At 37.9% G+C, this 21,790-nt stretch overlaps 1 protein-coding gene across 16 annotated transcripts in view; it reads right to left on the reverse strand.

Annotated features, from left to right (window-relative positions):
- EZH2 (enhancer of zeste 2 polycomb repressive complex 2 subunit) overlaps window positions 1–20,737 on the reverse strand; it is a 48,131-nt gene extending 27,394 nt beyond the window's left edge. Inside the window, exons 1-7 of one of the 16 annotated variants that reach the window (XM_021382287.1) lie at window positions 20,525–20,732; window positions 18,934–18,999; window positions 11,493–11,619; window positions 7,794–7,843; window positions 4,126–4,201; window positions 2,159–2,282; window positions 1,518–1,646 (exon numbers count right to left, since the gene is read on the reverse strand). In XM_021382287.1, the coding sequence (XP_021237962.1) occupies window positions 1,518–1,646; window positions 2,159–2,282; window positions 4,126–4,163 (291 nt within the window). In that variant the 5' untranslated portion in view covers window positions 4,164–4,201; window positions 7,794–7,843; window positions 11,493–11,619; window positions 18,934–18,999; window positions 20,525–20,732. Of the gene's footprint in view, window positions 1–1,517; window positions 1,647–2,158; window positions 2,283–4,125; window positions 4,202–7,793; window positions 7,844–11,456; window positions 11,620–18,933; window positions 19,000–20,178; window positions 20,501–20,524 lie in introns of those variants that run through there. The other 15 variants (XM_021382285.1, XM_021382294.1, XM_021382293.1 and 12 more) reach the window with 15 other exon arrangements.
- Window positions 20,738–21,790: the final 1,053 nt, after the last annotated feature.

Here is a 21,790-nt window from a genome sequence, read left to right on the forward strand (position 1 = left end):
TATGATGGTGCTTTTACACCTAACTTCAGGTAAATGTTTTATTTTCTATCTAGCAGTCTTCTAGCAAATTTTTCACCTTAGAGAAAAATACAAAAGCAAAAAATAATTACTTTTAGCTTGTTGTCCACCTGAGACTTCTAGTTCCAAAGATATGTTAAAATGATTAACCACATTTAGGACTGTGTCTCAGTTCTGTTCCCCTTGTTTAGGTATGGAACTCAGCTTGATATTTATTAGTCTACCATGGAATGTATTAAGGTTTCTGGTTGACACTCACTGGACTAACCACTGGAGAAAACCTGTGTCACCACAGTCTTAATCAAAATCATGAAGTTTCTCAAAATCTTTCAGTCAAGTAACAAAACCAGCCAGCGTCCTCTATAACTATGAAGAAATTAAGCATATTAAGAAAAAGATGTTTAAATTATCTTTTAAACCACTCCACTATAAATTATTGCAATCTTAGATCAAGCATGGAAGTTTTTCTGATTCGTAAGACAGGCTGCATTTGAATACAGTAATTAGTGTGCTTCACCAATTCACATAGGGTATTAACATAAAGTAGCGAGCCAGGCTACAAAAAAAATTAAGAAGAGGGATGGTGAAACATGATCTTTTACTATAAAAAAAGTATGAATACCTATCCATTTTCAAGAAGTGCTGATCCTACAGTGCTATATAATAGGTGTACAGCTAGGTGTTGAGTAATTGCGTATTCAAGCATGTTTAAAAGAAAATAGTCAAGCACACAAATGCACCTCCCTGTTATACACAACACCAGCTTCCCTCTAAAAAATTATGGAAATGTAAGTCTAAAAGATTTCCTTCAATAGGAAGATGTTGTGGTTTTGTTTGATTTTTTTTAAACCTGTTCACAGTGAAATCTTCATTCTCATCCTATTGAAAAGGAGTTAGCTTTTCAGATTATTACACATGAAGCACTCTCAAACTGTCTTAGTTTGAAGAAGTGCAACTAACATAAGATAAATTAAACCTCCACCTAAAAGTGGAAGTTGGAGAGGAGCTACTAACATGCCAATTTGAACACTCAAGCTGGTTGTCATCAGAATTGGCTCCTTTCAGAACATACATGTTTAAATGACCTTACTTAATATCAAGTAGATTTATTCAACTAGCTGCAATCACAGCTTTCACATGTTTTAACTCAATAAGAACTAAAGTATCTACTTATTTGTACAACTGGAGATCAACTCCAACAAGGAGCAAGCTTAGACTTCCAATATCAGCGAGCCAAAAAGATTAAATGATGCTGAAGTACAATCCCAATAAGTTTCAGACTTGTGTGTTGCTCAAAGCTATGCAGCCTATTTATTTATTGCTTTCCAGATAAAAGTCATCTAACAGACAAATAAATTATTCCTTTACTTGTAAGAAAAATATTTAGCTGAGAAGTCATGTAAAGCTGGAAAAGAAATGACAGCCAACTTTCCAGGTACTGAAACAAAAACATGCTAACAACCTTGTACGTGGAATTACCACAACACATGTTAACCAACCTCCCTGGTCCCGCGCAAAGAGCTCACAGAAGTCATGATGTGTACAGGTTGTATCCGACGTTGTTTCCATTCTTGGTTTAATATTTCAGTTCTTTCCAGTATCTTCTGACGATTAGAATTAAACATACTCTAAAAATTAATCACAATTGTGAACATTGTAAATAAGCTGAAGACTCACCTGCTAAAATCTTAAGGAATCACAACATTTACTAAAATCATAAGCAGTTTTTAAAAAGCCCTCAACATTGAACTGCTCCAACTTCGTTTAAACGTCGGTCAGGTTCAGAAGATTTCATTATCACTTCCTTTGACTGAAAAGAAGTTCTCACATTTAGAGATCTAGAGGTTTACCACAGAATTAAGTTCTAAATGGAATTAGAAAAGAGTACGTGGCTAAACAAGTTGCCATACTTGCTCTTCAGTCTCTTCTGATACTTAGCATGCTTGATTCAATCACATACAAATATAACTCTAGTCTTATAAGCAGGTGTGTTATGATGAGTTTTCAGCATGCTGACAAAATATTTCATGAAATTGTTATTGCAGGTGTTAAATGCAGGACAACTTTGAGAGTCACTCAATACTTAAAAAAATTGATTCTGATAATAGTTGTTAAACAAGAGAATCAAAACATCCCATACCTTTACTTCATCTGCACGTCGGAATCTCTTGAGCTGTCTCAGTCTCATATATTCTGATTTTACACGTTTTCGCCAACAAATTGGTCCTTTCTCCGATTTTTTTCCTGTTTGACCCATGATTAACCTGTAAGAGACAGTGTCATATTAGTACTACCAAACCCAGCCTGTCTGCTTACTAAGGAAGTTAGAGTGATGGAAAAGGCAGGACAGAGATATTTATTTAATATCTATTATATCCTTTTTTTTTTTTTTTTTTATTTCCAGTCGGACACTTTGAGTACCATCCCAGTCCAAACAACAACCAACAACCCCCTCATACTTAAGTGATAGACACTGAAAAAAAGTAATTTTAGTTACATATTAACGGGCCATTCAATATTTGGTAAGCACTACTAACTGCTACTTACTGTTTTCTTAAAGAAAATTAAACTGCCACGTAAGCCCTACCCATCAAAAATAGATCTATATGGAAACCACATACAATTAGATTAACAACAACAAAAAAAACACAAAATAGAATTCCCATAATTCTTTCACATACCTGAAACACAGTCTCAGAAAATCCCAAAACTACAGTTTAAAACCCAAGAGACAAAAACAAATCTAGCATAATCAGTTTTCCAGTAATTAACATAATTGTTAAATGATATAATAAAATGGGAAGGAAAATAATTGAAATACTTCATACTTGACAAGAAAATAAACACACTGCACACTCTGGTCACTCATCTGAAAACAATGAGACTTACAAGAACATTTTTCTTGAAGGAGCTGCCGTGTGGGGTACAACACAGATAACTAACTTGGTTTGGAAGGTAGCAAATAACAAATGACAGAAAATAAAAAATACAATATTGCTTATGAAAAAGTTCTTCTAGATAAAGTAATAATGTTAATCTGCAAAGATAAGTGGGATACACACAGTGCGGTTAAGTCAAATAAGTGTAAAAAAAGAGCCTAGAGATGTCCTTTTAAATGCTAAGTCCAGAGCAAGACAAAAAACATGAGTGAAAAGGAAGCGTACACACGTATATGTTATACAAAAATTACAGCTAAGAAAAATGCAAAGCGTTACAGATACAGGCTTGTATAATATTAACCTTGAAAAACAGTGAGAAAGCCTTTTCAATTAATATTGGCTTTTAGCAGAAGTCTTTCAAAACAAGTGAGCCACATTTGTATACTTCTGGGCAGCTGAACATCTCAAAGGTAGAACAACAGGGTTTCAACACATAAGAGGAAAGAATTGACTGGGTTTTCTTGTTTGGTTTTTGTTGTTGTTGGGTTTTTTTTTGTTCTCAATCTCAGGAGAATATGAAAAACAATGGGGAGGGCAGGCTGTAAGAAAAAGCATTTTCATACAGGACAGAGTTAATTCTCACAGTACAGCTGGTCTGCCACTTTTATATTAGGACTACAGGAATTGTGAGTGGCATTTTATTAACACTAACTAAAAGGTCTGCAAAAAAAAAATCTATGCATTTAAGAAACTATGCTTCAGAAACTGGGATAATTAGTTGCATAGAGAAGGATAGCCTATGCTGGGTCATGGGTAGGAAATGAAGAAAATGAGTCAGATGAATTCTTACAGAAGGAAGCCTATCTTTAGACAGTATAATGTTAAAGTTTCCATTTAACAAATTAAAAAATGATATTGGACTGTTTTTGTGTAATGGTCCAATTCAGACAGCCCCCAGGTCATCTCCTCCTTCTGTCTGATTATCCTTTCTGGATTCTGCTAGCTATTTCTATTGCTTCAAATCTTTCTTTCCTATTTCTTCATCCTCTTTATACAAAAAGTCTACAGAAACCATTTAACAGTCTAAGTCCTGAAAATTTTTATCTATAAGGCAAACTATGCAGTCAACTCAGTTATTATTTATGGGCAGTTTATATCATTTCCAAAATAGATACGAGAAAGAAAGCATAACTCCAAAGCAGTTATACTGTCTCTAGAGAAAGCTCACCTCCAGACGTAATCTTGCTTGATCTTATATGGTCTCATACTAATGAGGAAAACCTTGTCAGAACTCCATGTGTCCTCTGCAAAACAGGGAAGGCTAAGAAATGCAGCAAGTCATCTCCAAGAAATTCTAATTTCCACTTGGCCAGTCAAGGACAGACAAACTATCTCACTCCAGACTGGTCAACCATCATCATGCCAGGAAAAGCAAGGAAATGCATGTTTTTCATCTAAATGCAAATCCTTAAGTCCTTGGGCCCAGTACTGATCATAACCCAGCCAGTCCTCCCAAGACAGCAATGCTGCAGAACTCAAGTGACCCATACTGCCTGCTCCATACAGCCAAGCATTTCTACACCCTTCTCTCCAGCTCCACTGCCATCTATTCCATTTCTTGTAATATTACAAACTGCCTGAGCTATAATGATTTTACAGAATAACTAAGTGTGTGGAGGATTAGCCATTAGATAGTTACACTAACGAGAAGAAGGACATAATTTGAGGCAGAGAACTATCAAACTAAAACTAATAACATCTCTTCCTGAACTATGGTATTAGGAACGAGATCATAGTGAACTCACCGAAACACTGACAGAAAAAACACCTTCCAAGAAAACAAAGAAATGCATAGCTGTTTTTTTGTTTTGTTTTGTTTTTAAGTTTCCACTCATGCTGGAAATGAAAGGCAACAAGAAACTAGTGTCCTAGGATATGCATGCTTGTGTTTTAAATAAACTCTGTTATGCATTTCATAATTAAATTACGTACAAGATCCATAGGCTTTACTGAAAGTTTTAAAGAAATTGCATTAGCTTAAGTCAGGCAACTACTACCCGTCAGCAACTAAGGTGTTTACAATGTATCTGCAATTCACAAGAGACAATGAAGTACAGGAAAAAATACTATTTCATATTGCTACTGTTTTGCCTATAGAATATAAGAATAGCCTTATTTAAAAACAACATCCCATTTTTCTTTGGTCACTTTGGTAATATCCATCAGTAATAGACAAGCACATAGACAACTCTATAAATCAGGCAGTCTATTCAAGCAGTCATACTGCTGTCAGGAACTATATTTAAGCTCCTCTGGCTACCCTGTCAAATCTCAGAAAAATAACAATTTTCAAATTGGAAAGCATGGGGAATAAATGCAAGGGTCTGCTCTTTTAAAAAGCTATTATTAGTTCTATAATTACGCTTAATATTACACAATATTTCAAATATAACAAATTACATCATCTTCTGACTGCTCCAAAATTGAGAAATATTTAAAAATTAAAACATACTGTGCATAGCACAACTTCTCAGGTCTTTGCAGTGAGTTAATCTAAACTGAAAAAGTTATTCATCTACTTTAAATGTATGTATATAAGTGATAATGTACTGCACTTCAGAGCACTCTTAACCAACAGCTTCGATGTTGAAAGTGTGAGGGGAAAGAGAATGTAAAACCCAACAGAGAAAATGTACGTGCAGCCTGATGCAAACCAGTGAACAAACAAGTTATTACTTGTTTCTGTTTCTATAATGTTTCTGTTGCCTGCAGTAACGAAAGAATAAAATAATTCTGTTTGGGGAACATAGGACTTTGAGAACCTCACATAAAGCCACTTGTGCATGCATTCACAGTTGCTCTTAAGTACCTCACATTCTAGGGGAACTTACAGAACTGCACAGCCCTACTCAGAAAACTGCATCACACTTCTAGATCTCTTCTACTTCACTGATAACATGAATACTGCGACATACTTTCATTAAGTTCTCTTGACTGGATGCACTAGTAAGCTCAAAGCATGCATCTGAGCTGGCTTCATTAACAAATTTAATGGCATCTGAAGTGATAGTCCATTTAGATTCAATACTACACAATGAAGATACTGATTCAAGTGATTTCCTCAGCAGCAACAGCAGTTTACAATCAGCCCAACCTTCCAAACAGCGCCTGCTGAATTGTAGCCACTCTTTTTGAAGGCATGGATGGTAAGCTGGATGAAATTGACCAAAAATAAGTAAAAACTTCACTTTTACAATTGTTGGCTTTTTTTTTGTTGTTTGTTTTGTTTTTCTAAAACAATTTGCTCGATGATGGGGCCCTGGGTATCAACTAGACAATCCTTCCAACCCAAGCCATTCTGTGATTCTACCCACAACGGTAACTTCATGGGAGCAATTTGTTCATGACTATAAATCAGGCAGGAATTGTTAAGAACTCTGATCAATGTTGAGAAAAAAATAGCGCACACAATTATACCATAAAGAAGCACAGCTTTCACACACTGGTTTGCTCTGGAATAGCAGACTGGCTATTTAACCATAAGTGGTTAGCAGATCCAGACAGTATTTGTCCCTCAGTCTAAGCACACTTCACATGCTTTTCCTCAAATTAAAATAAAACAAAACTGTTTAGTACAACTTCCACATTCAGCTCAAAAAGCAGAATTTTAGTAACAGAAGAGAAAAAGCATTAAGATGACTTCTCCATAAACATTAAAAAAAAAGCCCACCTTTCTAAAAAATTAAACAAAACCAAAGGTAAAGTACCAAAATCAATGTATTCTAAATGTCTATCTTCCCAGAATGTTCGACTTCCAAAAATCATCTAATAAAAAATACAAACAACACTCAAATCATGTTTCAATTGCAGGATTTGTTATAGCACTAAGTAACAACATTTAAATACTGTCAAATGATTGCTAAACTGCAGCTATGCATTTACCAGCTATGTTAGCCAAACTTTATTACTTGAAACTCTTGGAAATGTACTCCTTAGTATTTTACTTCACATACTCTAAATGAAGAACAAGCAAATACTTTTTAATGAATCTATTCAAAAGGTAAGCAGTTTACTGGAAACTCTTATTACAATTATCAAGCACATGAAAATAAACCATCAGTAAAACACACACATAATGCCAGACTTCAAAAAAAAATTGTATCAAATTTAATTATAAATTACTGCTGTAATCTGCAGGGCAAGTATTTGTCTCCTTCATTTATTCCAATATTTTATTAATGCACAGATCGATGAAAAACTGTGGTCAAGAAACAGTCTTACTCTTGGGCAAAGCAAGAAAATTTGTTCACTGCTGCCATTTCAGAGTTGCTAACTGCCTCCATGTTAAGTTATGCAAGAGAAGAGGGTGAGGGAACAAGACGCTCCTAGCACATGAACAGCCTTTGCACCTGTGCTACAAACAGAAAACAAAAATATGCCTAGAACTTTTGCAGTTGCTTGTTGCTCTACTTTCTAGATTTCCTGGAGAAAAGAAATCTCTTTCAAATTTACCTAAGTAAACTTGCACACTCATTTCCATGGAAAGAAAAATACTCTCAAGACCACTGTCACCTTGCGTACTTCAGCCGCTAAACCACACCAACAAAAAATCTCTTAGGTAAGTACAGCAACAGAAAAATTAGCAAGTTCATTAACAATATCCAAATACAGCATGTTCACACTTCATAGAATTAGTCACAGAGGTAGCTGAGAATACACCGTAGAGGTTTTTTTTTTCTATATTATAGAAACAGTATTTTAAGTGTACAGTGCAGCTCAACTTATTTTTAACCAAGAAATACATATCTATGCTTTAAAACATACTTCATGCTATTTTCTGTGCTGAAGTTCTACATCATTAAGAATACTTCATTTAAGACATGTGGCTAACATTACCTGTTATTTTAAAGTTAAGCCATCTTCAGACAGTTTGGCATCAGTTTCTCCTAGAAAAAACATATATCCACAGTATCAGAGGCCCTACATCGCTCACTTCCACCTCTGCTCAACCTTCTCTATTGTGAGAACTTAAGTACTTACAATTCTATTAAACAAACTAGGTCGGGGGGAAAAAAAAATAAATCTGTCTGAACAGCCCATAAGCACACTTCATTTTTAAGTACAAATTTTCAACAAAATCAATTCTGCAAACAGGCTTGTTCAGTAGCCACAGAAATACTTGAATCAACACTAAGGAAAGAGGGCAAGACTGAGGCAGAAACAAGAGGCAAAGAACAGGGCAGGAGATCAGGCCAGCCCTGCTTTCAACAGGGAGGTCCATAAAGACATCTCTCTGCCACACAGATGTATCAGAACATTAAAATTATTCTTACCAGTTAGAAAGAGGAAATATTCAGTAAGCCACCCATGCCAGCTGTGCCATTCTTTGGCCACATAAATGCCAGCAGAATTATAAGGCTTAACCTCTTAGATACCATGAAAGAGTGCAATAAAGAACTAGATCAATTCATGAATCTTTGCTATCCGCCTAACTCTCAAAAGCTCACTTGTTCTTCCTCATTCTTTGGAACACCAGTGGCTGTGAGTGATGTAGGTTAGTAACATTCATGACCAACTCTAACAGGATTCCACGTTCTGCAAGAATGTACTTGATTTCTCAAGAGATGGAAACTGTTAGACAAGCTATCACCAACAGAAAAAAATGATTAAGTTTAACAAACTTAATGTAAGGACAAGAACAATCAACAGCTTCAGATATACCAGTGTCATAACCTTAAACTGAGAAGGAAATGTCTGCCTTTACGCAAGTATCCAACTCTCAGAATATTTATTCTCACTCTCCCTTTATGCCAGAACACCCCAGCTTACAAGCAGAATTAACAGCTTGTGTTTCAATAGTAGTGTGGGTACCAAGACATTTTAGCATCAGCCTTAATGCAAGACAGACCAATGACAGTCACAGACAGATCTTCCAGATAGTACAGCATCACCAAGGGCAGGAAGTCTGCTTCTACAAACAGGCCTACATTTATTATGACCATTCTCACCGCAAGTAAGTTCTTATTTATTATGATACAGTTAGTTACTTGCAGTTAGTACTTACAACACTAAGATAAAGTGAAATCCCTTTAAAATCAGCAATCTGTTATCACAGTATTGTTTTTTGATGCAACAATAGCTTGAAAGTTGTCAAATTTGAGGCCAGTGCCCTCTCTCCTTCCTGACACAGGCATAATCAAGTTACTAGTGTATTAACAGCTGCCTAACATGATTTAATTTTTACGAGCATTTCAACTTAACTTAAGCTGAGCACACTCGCTTACCTACTTGTTTTTAGAAGCTGATAAAAAATATATCCTAATGTACTTCTTGGCTAGGACTGGGAAGAGGAATAGGACCTTAAAAGCATACCCCTCCTCTTTTCATCATCTGTATAGATACTTCTGCATCTCAGATAGAATTTACATGGCAAATATGGTAAATTTTATTATGGCGATCTGTTAAGCTAAATCAGACTTGTTCTCCCCTCAAAATACAGTTTCCTAATTGGACCAAAGAGTCAAAGTTATTCATGCTGACCTGATTAGCACCCAAACTGGGAGGGAAGAAGAGCCATGCAACCAGGGCTAAGGGAACAAAGTAAAGCTGCTCTTGTCAATATCAGCAATCTGCCAGAGCATCTTATCATCCTGCATTAGAACAGAACACTTCTCTTCCATACCACATACAGCATACATATTCACACCGTGTAATCTTGTTTTTCCTCCCAAGTCCTTGCACAATCGAATCAGTTAACATGGTGATCTACTTCTAAGTGATTTGTTTTCAAGAAGCACATTTTGTGTTGTATAAGGCAGAGGATATAGCTGCCACTGACCAGTTCTCAGATCACCCAAGACAGGCAGTGGTCACAATTCCGTAATAAAAAAGGAAGAGCTTACCAAGCATAAGGCTCACTGGAAAACTCCCAAAGGAGGTAATCTCCAAGTAGAGATGCTTCCCCTTTGACTGCCAGCACTTTAACTGAGGTTAAGAAGGACCCCGGGGTTTTATAGTTCAGTTCTGCCTCACACACAGAAATATACATATATATACATATATATATATAAAAAATAGGTAATGGTGTGCGTTCGTCTGTGTGTATACATACACACATACTTTCAAACCAACAGTTAATTTTTCACTACCTATTACCAGTACAAATCTAAGTCTTCAAGATGATAGTTCTATCAACTCTCAAAAATTATTTAAGAAAACCACATGTAGGAATACAACCTCCTAAATAGAATCTTTCAAGTGCTTTTGCCTTTTCTGGACCTTATCAAAATTGGAAGAGTCATTTCGAGAATTTCAGCAAATGCATAAAAGATTCAATACCATGATCAGTGTGCTCTCCTACACAAATCAGAGCTAAATGCAGATGATCACAGAAGTTAAGTAGTGTTCTACCCTTTCTACTGAGAATGCTCATCTATGCTAAATGGGAGTACAAGAGGCAACAGGCAAGTCTCAGCAATGATTTCACTTAAATACAGAGATAAAATTATTCACTTTGAGTACAGCCCAGCAGAGAAATACACTAAGCAGAGAGATTCTGGGATCTCCGTTCTTGAAAACATTTAAAAAGTGGCCTGGAAAAGACAGAAATTTCAGGACTGAATAGCCCGATTCAATTTCAGTGTTGGCACTGTCTGAGAGGCAGACAGGATCAGATAATTTCCATGTTTCCCTACCAACCTAAAATATTATGTGAAAGAATTCTGTAGTAGGCCTGCCATCTCAAAACCAAGGGCCACAACACTTTTACAGCTGATGCTATAGAGCTTGATTGCCTTTTAAATTCTGATTTAGCATTTCAGAAGATGAAAACAATCACCACTACTCTCTAAAATTCTTGATATTTCAATCAACTACAAGTTGAATTTGGAAAACACTAGTACTATAATGGGAACAATAATTTCTGAATTAAAATGCTTAAGAGCTTAATCAAACTGAGCTCTACTTCAGTGTATAATCACTGGTTGCTCTAATTAGTATAAACACCCCTTATGTTATAGTCTCCTTTAACAACTCCACAACTAGCTACTTCATGCACTTCTTCCCACTACAGTCCTGTTGTGTTTGTAAATTTGAATGAGGCCTTCTCCACTTAACAGTACAATCGGAACCTTCAGTTTCTCTTTTTGAAAATCTTAAAAAGACAAATTAGAAAAGCACTTCACTAATTAAGAATGTAATGTAACTACAATACTATACATTCTCCATAAACTTACCAACATTAAAATAAAGAACTTTAGATGCAGTGCTCCTCTCAAAGCTAAGCTAAAGACCACTTTTCCTTAAATTAGAACATAGCAAAGTAGTAACTTTGCAAGTTCTTCAAGAAACAATTGTTTACTGTCTGAATTAATGTACGAAGACAACAGGCTCTCACTTGTTACTATCTCAGTAGCCCCTTGGGCTGATAGTTCCTGTTGATACTTTAGGATATCCAAGATAATTCACTTTTTTTTTTTCTATGTTCTTTAAGCAAGTATTTCAAGTCCAAATCATATTTTTCTTCACTACTTCAAAAATTTCCCACTCCCTTACACTTACCTGTAAGGAATTACTCATCCAGAAGCTTATTCTCACCTTGTCAGCAACTGATTTTTCTGTTTTCACTTCCAGAATCTTTCCAGTCCTATTGTATTCAGTCTTAAGCTAGAGTAACTAGCATCCTTCTGCTGCATCTATCAATCCTTACATCTTCAGAAACATTCTGTAGTTTGGAGAACATAGTTACAAGTTTTTCAGAAACCATCAGTTTTACATTTAATTTCAAGTTTTTAAGTTAATTACTCTTCCTTGTTAAGCCAGTTCCTCCCTTTTTCAAATTTCTTTGTTAGAAACAATCCCCTACATCTCATCCCTCCTTCAAAAGACACTTAAAAAATAAATAAAATCACCACACTGTGGCAGATTCACTCTTTTGGCAGCCATCACATGCTACCTTGACCCAGATAGTCATCATATAGAAAAAAATTGCACACACCCTTTTTTCTTACAATTACATGAACAACTATCACTGAACTAAGAGTTTCATAATATACTTAATCCAATCAAGTGACATTCTTCTGTAAGAACTGATAGCCCACTGTTCCCCCATTTCTTCATGCTGTTAAATTTTGTGTCCTAGTCTACACAACTCAAAACCATATGCTGAACTAAATAAATAACTTTAATGACTTTTTTGTTTACAGTATCCTCAAACTAAAATTAGATGGAATGTTTACTAACTCACTATAGCACAGGTAAGACCTTGAAAATGAGCTCATCAGTGTAATCATTTTCTCTGAATGGCTGATTTTTTGCCCTTCTATGAGAACATGCCTGACAGCATCATTCTCCATATATTCCTTAAATCATTCCTGACACAAATAGCACACATAAATCAACTGTGAGACTGCTTAGGTATAACTAAGTTATTTATTGCTTCTGCAATGGATTCGAAGATCTGCAAGTGCTCTGGCATTATGAAACACTGCAGAATGAATTCACATTTTATGGAAAAAAAACACAAAAAAAGGTCATGAAAAACATGCAAACTTGTCAAACAGCAGTATACCTCTAACCATATAACGCCACTGCAGTTAGCTGCAATTCAGAAGACTCACTGATATACTTGCTCTCTGTTCCAGCTCTGTAACATAATTACATAAATTGCTTTACATTGCACCCCTAGATCTTGTTGGGATCCAATGTCCAGATTTGGTAGCAATCCCTGTTTCCATCCACATGCTTGCTTGGAGCACATCCATCTTTAATAGATAGATTTTTTTTAATAGATCTTTTAATAGATAGGTTCTTTAGCTTCCTTTCTAACTTGTTTTTAACACTTGGATGGATCTCTTCAAACACTATTTCTCATTACTGAGCAAACATTATCCCATACAAAAGCTGTACGCAGAAGGAGAGGCATGGACTTCTAGGTGTCACTATGACATTCTGCCAGCATTGCTACCTACAAAAAGAAACACTTACCTGCCACTTGTTACTGTATCTGTGCTATCATTTCCCCTCAGATGGCACCAGCATTTTTGTGCCAGATGCTGACAAAAGTGAGAAAGTCCTCTGGCTAAAAACAGGACTCTGTACTGAAGAAAAGTGAGACATCCATGCCCACTGTCCCCATCTAACCACACTGTGAAGTTATGGCCTTATAGATTCAATTTTCAACTCCCCAGAGTGCTAAACACCTAAGACTGCAGATAATTCTGCAAGTGTACTCAATTCATACTGAAACTCATACCATTTATTACTTGAAATACCTTGCAGAGTAAATCAAGACAGGAAGGAAACACAACAATCCTAGTGATCACATTTTCTTCAATCATTTTCTCCACATAATTTTTTTTAAGTGTATTAATTTGGCTCCCATGGTATTTTATATCTTGTTTTCTTCTCTAATAGTTCATTCACACAGTTTAAAGCCATATTGCTTGAATACTCTTTTCAGGAGTTTCTACCATCATTGTAAACTGACCAGGCAGAGATACAGATCACTCTTTTCTCTCAGAGTACTTCTCAAAGAAAGAGAGAAAAACTTCTATAAATGCTTCATAAAACTTATCCAGAACTGCTCTGTGGTCCTTAACATGCAATCAATATAATTCAAAAACATTAAAAGAGGCAAACAAAGCAAAAGGCAAGAACTCACCTGGTCTTGACAAAACACCCCTATCATTTTTAAATATTTCTTACTAAGTTGAATGAACGTGAAATACTTGAATAAAATCCAAGAACAGAACTGTACAAGAAATCAAGCTAATTTCACATTTTCTACCAATCATAAAGAAGGGTAGTAGTTTGTGAACTTTTACTGGTAGTATACTGCATTTAGATCTACATTTATATCATCTCATTTTACAGGTGTCCTCCATTCACCACAGTTACTAACCAAGAAACAATGGCACAGGTACTTCTCAAGAGTCTCATTCAAAAAATAAGTAAAAAAAGAAACATCTACATAAAAAAAATGTAATGAAATATTGGTTCAACATCTACCACCAACACCCACCTCTTATGTCGTGACCAACATAAAATAGGAAGCATTACTTTAGAAGCAGTCCTCATATAAGATTCTTTACTAGATTGCTGAATCTATTTGCCCATGCAAACCTATAGCTTCTAAAGCTTCCCTTCAAAAATTAATTTCTTTCTCTGTATCCGGACAGTTTCAGCAGCAGAGAAACAAGCAAACAAGAACAGACAAAGTGTAATTATCAAATATCATGAAAGTAGAAACCATTTCAGTGATAAAGTTCCCAAATTCCCCTTATTATTTTATTCTAAAACATTTGACACTTTCTGAAGAATACTGTTTTGGAAATAAAAATGACAAGTTTATGTACTTGTCCATTTGGAGACGTAAAGAGAAGGGAGAGCAGAAAACAGGAAATTATATCCAAGTAATTTATATTAAAGGTGAAACCAAAATTGGCTCTAACTGAAAACTTACTTCAGTTTGGGCAACATCAGCAAAACACCATGTAGCAGGTAATCCAACTGTTTATTTGTTTGGATATTTACATGAACAATGCTTTTAAATAGTCTCATTTGTGCCTACAAATCTATCTGGATCAAAAAACATTTTAAACATTTTTAAACTCCAAACAGTAGAACAGAACTAAGTTTCAGGCCTGATTTTGATGATACTCTTTACAAGTCACCATTAAAACCATGCCACGTCTCTTGCACAAGACCACGTGTGGCTATTTGTCAGAATATAGTAAAGTCTTTGACAAACTTTTAGTTCTACAAATGCACACCTCCACATTTCCCTACTCACACTCATCCACAGACTCTGTTGTTTAACACCTCCATCTCTTAAAATGTAAAGCTTTTTGATATCCTGGATAAATCTGGCAGAAGAAATAGCACTTGCAGCGCTTAAGGCATGTCTACACAGGCAAAATAATTTAGGGTATGAATGAAGCGCAGGGACTATTCCACCCTACCTTGTTTTGTGGATACACCTTTTTTTACTCTAAAGACTAAAATATCTAAGAGTTTTTCAACTCACACACACAAACAACACTCCATACTGAAAAAGCCCTGCCACACAACAATTAAGCAGTTCGACAGCTATAACATACTACTTTTTCTGCATAAGCAAAAAGCTGAAAATTTCAAAATGATTATTAGATTTCTATGTATGCACTAAGTTCATACAGAATTTACTGTAGGGAAGTATGTAAATGTTGGGGCTGAATTTGTATTTAGTACATTTAGTAAAGTTGTCTAAAATAGTCCCTAAACAAGCTTCAAGCAATGAAAGCAACCAAGAGGGTCATTTAATCACCTCTCATTTTGAAGTCCTCAAAATAACCGGGAATAGCATACAGCATCTCTGAAAGTACACATAGGATGATTAATCCATCAGTAGTTAACCTTAAATTTTGTTGAAATTTACCGCCTACTGTCTCACTGTGCTAACATCCACTGCTTGGTCTCCATAAATGTTCATCAAGCATCTATGAATGTCAGTGGGTGCAATTTTTCTGCATGGAGGAATTCAATCACATACGTTTGCCTCATATGCATTTCCATGTCAGACATCATTTTGTCAGACTGCCCCTTTGCTGCCATCTGTCGCACAGCAACAAAATGTAACGGAATACTGGCAGGAAGGTTCAACCTCTACTGCCAGACCACCATCATCTTCCTCGGATATCATGAGCTAACACAATAAAATAGGACGTATTACTGTCAGAGCTTCCCTTGTATATATAAATACATTTGTGTGGATGCATTTATAAGAAATTACATTTTTTACTATTAAGATCCGAGTTTCTTTCCTTTCAACAACTTTAAAGAGATAAACTGAACATGTAGGCTGTGAAAAGCTGAATGCATGGCAGGAGAAACCAACCGTATAAAAGGCAGAATAAGAGAAAAAAACGGATGCAACAAAAAATGACAAAAGAAACAGAGATGGTTCTAGTTTAACGAAGTATAAATCAATCAGACACTCCTGTGAAGATTTTTTTTTTCCTGTAAATTTACAACACATCATAGAAAGTCCAGGACATGGACTGCTATGTTTGCATACAACGTAATCTAAGCAGGTACCATACGCATATATAACAAAAGAAAAATTCTGAAGTATTCCTTGCAATAGCACGCAGAAGAAGTCTTTACTTTGCATACAGAATTATGACAGTATATTCTGTCAGATTTACCTCATTTGTAAATATAATTTTATATATCCAAATCAGAAGTTTTAGAAATACTGTGCCATATTTTCAAGCAATTGCAAATATTGCACTGATCCACTCATATCACCATATCATTACTTTTATCCACATTTAGGACACACATAGTATATAACTAGATTTCCGCATGGTCATCTCACCTTATAAGTACTATTGATTTTACCATTAAATGGAACAAAGTAAGCATTATAAATCTTTCCAAGAAGATAAGTGTTCTTCACCCACTGAACTGAGAGGTACAATCACTGAAACACTCTATACACACATTTCAGCCAGATAGCCTAAACGAGGGCCTGACACACAACAACCTATTTTTTTTTCCACATTTTTATGGACACAGGAAGAATAACTAAAGCATCTTTATCTCTCCTTTTTTTTTTTTTTAAAGTGGTAATCAATTTAGAAGTCAACAGTTAAATAATTAGCTATATATTTAAAAATCCCTCTTTTTCACCAATTTTTATAATTAAGTTTAAAATATAAGGTTATTATTTGCATATAGTACTGAATTTTCACTATTTTTCAGAGTTGCCTCTATCTAAGTTTACTTAAAGAATTCAAGCTATCTACTCCAGTTTTGGAAGTAGCTTTCTTACGTTCATTGATGACCCAGAACAAGACCACAGTTAATGGAAATCTAGATGTACAGATAAAACAAGCTTGTAACAATCAAATTACCTGCTATTGTCAGTTATAGAAAATTGCATTTCTACTGTTGTGTTTTTAGAAAACATCACTGCTTTTTGTTTGGGCCTCATCAGAATTTACTTCCTCCTCCAACAAATTTCACTTTAGTTCTACCTCACACATAGTTAGCAATACATCCCAAAGTCTTTAGCTGATATCTCTTAGAACAGGTCAAATACTTATTTAATAATTCTTTTTTGTTTTCCTTTTAATCTTTAACTCAACAGAAGTCATGGGCACATACTTAAAAGCAAACCCAAGCAATCAGCCAAGTTGAGCAAACATCTTTGTTGTTCCCCAAAAAGGTCTCTCCCTGTTTTGCATCTATTTTATACGAAGCTTTTCTGTCTCATCTTCCTTTCCCCAAACGTACAGGCTTAACTGAAATTATCATCTGAACTATGATGAACACCACGAAGTAAGTTATCCATTTAAAGACTAATTTAGTCATTCCAGAACGTCTGTGCAAGTCATATACGTTGATGCTAAATGTACAGATACATGTATAAATACATTTGGAGACACAGGCAACATAGCTGCTCGGCAGCACTCTCCACCTTCATACTATGATCCAACTACAAGGGTGGTTGCAATATTATTGTTAAAAAACATTACTATTAAAAATAATCCTCTCGTTACTATCCAATAGCTTTTCTTAAGAGCAGTCATAGTTTTCTCACGTAAATGCTATACAAACACCTCACAAATTCATTGAGTATTCACAGTACATAGTCCATTTTCTCAAATTGTTTATAATTTTTTTATTTTTAATCTGGTCACCTGAATTTTCCTTGGACGCATAATTCTGTAAGTATCTACTTGTTTCAGTAAACTTCTGAATTTTTCTTGTTTAGCAAAAACTGACAGGTTTTGATCTTGAGATTCTCAGCATCCTTGCTGAGAAAAATGTTATTCCCCCTGAAATTTCAGGTACTTCTTCAAGTCAGCTACAATGAATCGTAGCTAACTGAAGAACAGAACATGCAGATTATATCCATCACTAAAGTTTTCCACAATACTTTTGCTCCAGCACAACATAGAGCAAGCATTTGTTAAATTTGCTGTCTGTCAGTATTACAGCCATTTTGAAAAGTAACTTTCCCTGTTTCATCAAATGAACATAACACTGTGTTTTAAAATTGTTCTTCAACTCTAATGATATAGCTGTGAATTTATTGAAGTGTACTTATGATATATACAGCTAAAGAAGCACAATGTTCTTAAGAATGGTGACAAGGAAAGGTTTTTGTTTGTTTTTAAACTAACTTCCAGAGGATCTTTGAAATGTACCAACTTCTACCACTACTGTTGGAGTGCACTAGATGCTACATGTAGCTTATTCTGACATATGTTGCTTCACAGAAAGTAGCAGTTAGCTTGCACTCTCCATATATACAATTAGTGCACTCACTAATGTACTACAAGAATCCCCTGCTTACTAAGCCAAAGTTTCTTTGCAGATAAGCTGAAGTATATTTACATTTCACCTATGAATGCCACAATATCACAAAACAAACATAAACCCATTAGAAGGCATATTTTCAACAAAATCACCTACCATATTTCAACTTCTTGGCAATTCTAGGTAGAAAGGAAAAAAATATCACATGGAAAACAAAAAAGTTTGAATTTCAAGTCTCCAGCCTAAGCTTACAGACTATTGCTTCATTCGATTTTAAACTGAGCAAAGACATCCAATGTTCTTTTGACAACATTACATATTAAAAAAAGTCTTAAAAAATATTTTTCCATTTTTTCTCCTGAATTACAACCTTGAATTCTTACAAAGTTCCAGAAGACAGTAGTTGTTGACATCTCATAAATATTTTACTGTCACAGATTTCTCTCAACAGAGGGAAAACAAAAAGGTACTTTATCTCACTCTCTTTTTAAAATGAATACTCTGTAACAAGAAACAACATTTTGAAGTAATAAACGTAAAGTACATAAGTGATAAAGCACTAGCTCTAAAAGTTAAAAAACACTTGACGCATTGCATAAAACTTTTGAATAATATCTCCTAAAGTACTGGAAGCATGTTTTCTGAAAGATACTGTAAATCTTATTTATATTTTAATGATCTAATCTAAAGCAAGAGCAGCTATCATACACTGTGGACAGGTAATACTCACCCTTCTGAAGATGCATTATTGTTATCACAAATAAACATTCCCCGGACTCTCAATTTGATACAGACACTGGGGACAAACAAAGAATGACCTTTTAATTTTTACACATCACAAAGAACCTGAATGTGCCAACCCCTAAAAAAATAAATAAAAAACAGGGGGGGCAGTAGGGAAGGAGGAAGAAAGAAAATGAGAGAAAGGACTTATATATGAGGAAATCTCAATTTAGAAGTTAAGCTTGTACTAAAAAAAAAAACAGTAAAGTCTTTTACTGAAATACAGAACAGTTGGATCTGCAATTGCTGGACTTGCGCAAAGACAAACCTATTCTGCAACAATTAAACAGACTTTTTCAAATTGTTACATGCTTTTACTGAGAGACAAAAAATTTGAACTTCCAGCTCGATAATTTAAATTAAAAAAAAACAACATAGAAGTCCCTAGTTCCAACGAAATAGCGTTTCGTAACTTCGAAAAAGTAACTTGAGCCAGGTACAGGTTCATTATTCCGTTCTTGCTGCATTGTGCTGAGACTGCTTTTCTTTTTGCCTATTCCTAATAATTTTCGGATCACTATACTGGTTAACACCAGATACACATACGACGCTACAATACACCGATTTCATCACCTTTGTCTGATCACACACATGCCTGTTACTCCAGCACAACTCTGTCCCTTTCACACCTCCCAAAACACGCCGACTTCAGAGATCGCCCTGCACACCCGCGTTTGGTGACATTAGGTCTCCAACTCAGCAGTTTCAGCTCCCTCCGAACTTTGGTGCGGCACTCCGGAGCGCCAGGAGCTGAGCGGTGGCTGAACAGATTGACCCCCGCCTCGCCCTCCGCACTCTCCCGCTCTCGGTGCCCGTGAAGCTAGCCCGGGGGCTGGAGCGCTCCGTCGCAGGCTGGCCGGCGGGACAGCAACGTGCGAGGGCGGGAGTGGGCGCGCTCCGCTTCCGGGACACCGCGGGCACACGGGGCTGCCGCGAACCTACTCGCACCCCTGGGCGGGAGCTACCGCCGCGTAAGAACTTCTGCACCGTGCTTCTCTCTCGGGGGCCTGTGGTGGACAGGACAGACTCCTCTTCGCGTTTCGGACTCACCGAGACCTCACCTGCCATACGTTAAACACATGAATCTCCCCGCCGCCCCCTCACTGAAACCGCGCCAGAGGCAGCCGCCGCCACAGGAGGCCGGCAGGAACGGGGAGGAGGAGAGGGAGGAGAGGAAGCAGCCGGCTTTTACCCGCTCTTTCTCCCGCACGGCGCCAGTCGCCCCCCCGCCCCAAGGCTCCGCTCCGTCGAGCGCGGCGCGGCCAGGATGGACAGAGCCAACTCAGACAAAAGGCACTACCGGCTCCGCGCTGCTCCCTCAGCTGTCAACGGCTGCAGAGCGAGCGCGTAGCTTCCTGCCGCCCCCCGCCCTATCCCCTTCCTTCAGGCGCGGCGTGCCGCTCGGGGCCGAGGCGGTCGCGCCCTCCCTGTCTGCCCCCCCCACCCACTCATGACAAAGGGAGCCGGTTATAAATAACCGTTCCCGGCCCGCAGCCCGTATGGTGGTTGTGGTCGTGGTCCCGCCGCCACCCGCTCACCCGTCCCTTCGCTCCAATCTCGTGCCACCACCACCAGCTCCGCTTCGCTCGCCTGCTCGTCCTCCCCTTTGCCTTCGGCTGCCGGATTCACCCTCCCGGACCGAGCGCCAAATACAGGGGCCCAATCGGTATCACGTTCATTGGCGAGGGCCGAGCGCCGCCCCGATTGGACGAACGCGGACGGAGCGCCCCGCACCAATCAGGGACGACGATGGGCGGGGCGAGGGGCGGGGGTCCGTGCCCCACGTGCTGGCGGGAAGTAGGGGTGGGGGAGCTCTTTGTTCTCGCGCTGCTCGCTGGAGCAGTCGGTTTTTTGCTCTTTTTACTCGTCCGCCTAGCTGAGTGGGCAGCGGGGTCGGGGTTTGAGGTGCTCCGGCCGCCGCCTCATGGGGACTGGGGAGAGGAAGGAGGCGAGGGGCCTGACGTGAGAGGGGAGGGGCCTTGCGTCTCAGTGCTGCCGAGTTTGAATCAGTTCGAAAGTGGGAGCTGTAACGGTTTTAACAGTCGCGCTGCTGCTTCCGCGCGCGGCAAAGAGGGGAGGGGACGGGACGGAGAACTGTGGGAGAGGCGCGGCGGCGACCGGGCGGGAAGGGACAGGCGGGGATGGAAATGGTGCTGGCGGGAGCTGCTTAGTTCAGCATGGCCCACTCCCTGCCTGTCGCTTCCGCGGCAGGCTCTCTCCTTCCCTGCCTCGCGCCGTGCTGAGTGTTGCCTGGCTGAGTCACTTCCCAGAGTACATGATGCACCCGTCTGCCATGTCATCTGACCTTTGTGCACCCAAACCTAGCACGCATCTGCCTTTTTGTTTCATGCTGTTCCTCACGAACTTTGGTGCCTTGCTGTTCTGCATCCAGCATGGGTTCTTCACTGTCAAAATCCCATTGTGTCTCATCTTGGCAATGGTGGTAAATCACAGCAACAGCAAGGTGTCCACTCTGCATCAGGCTGGGATCCTGCTGCTAGTGATCTGCTGTCTCCAGCCTCTTAAGGTTGCTACCATTTTCCCTCATTTCTATTCTGTGACCCATACTCAGTCATTGGTCAAGGTTGTGCTTTAAAGTTCAAGAATTAATTCCACTTTAGCCCTCTGTTGTCTCACTGTTTGGCCACTCCAGCCTTTCTTCACTGATGGGAAAAAAAAATTGCCAAGATAAGCTTCCCACCTTGACCTTTCATCTGCATTTGTAACCATCTCTTCTTCCTGTGCCTCCTGTGTTGAGCACTATTTCTGAGGTAGAACAGATTGTGAGCCTTCTCCCCTCACTT

This window comes from Numida meleagris, unplaced genomic scaffold, assembly GCF_002078875.1.
Source record: "Numida meleagris isolate 19003 breed g44 Domestic line unplaced genomic scaffold, NumMel1.0 unplaced_Scaffold202, whole genome shotgun sequence".
NCBI classification, from domain to species: domain Eukaryota; kingdom Metazoa; phylum Chordata; class Aves; order Galliformes; family Numididae; genus Numida; species Numida meleagris.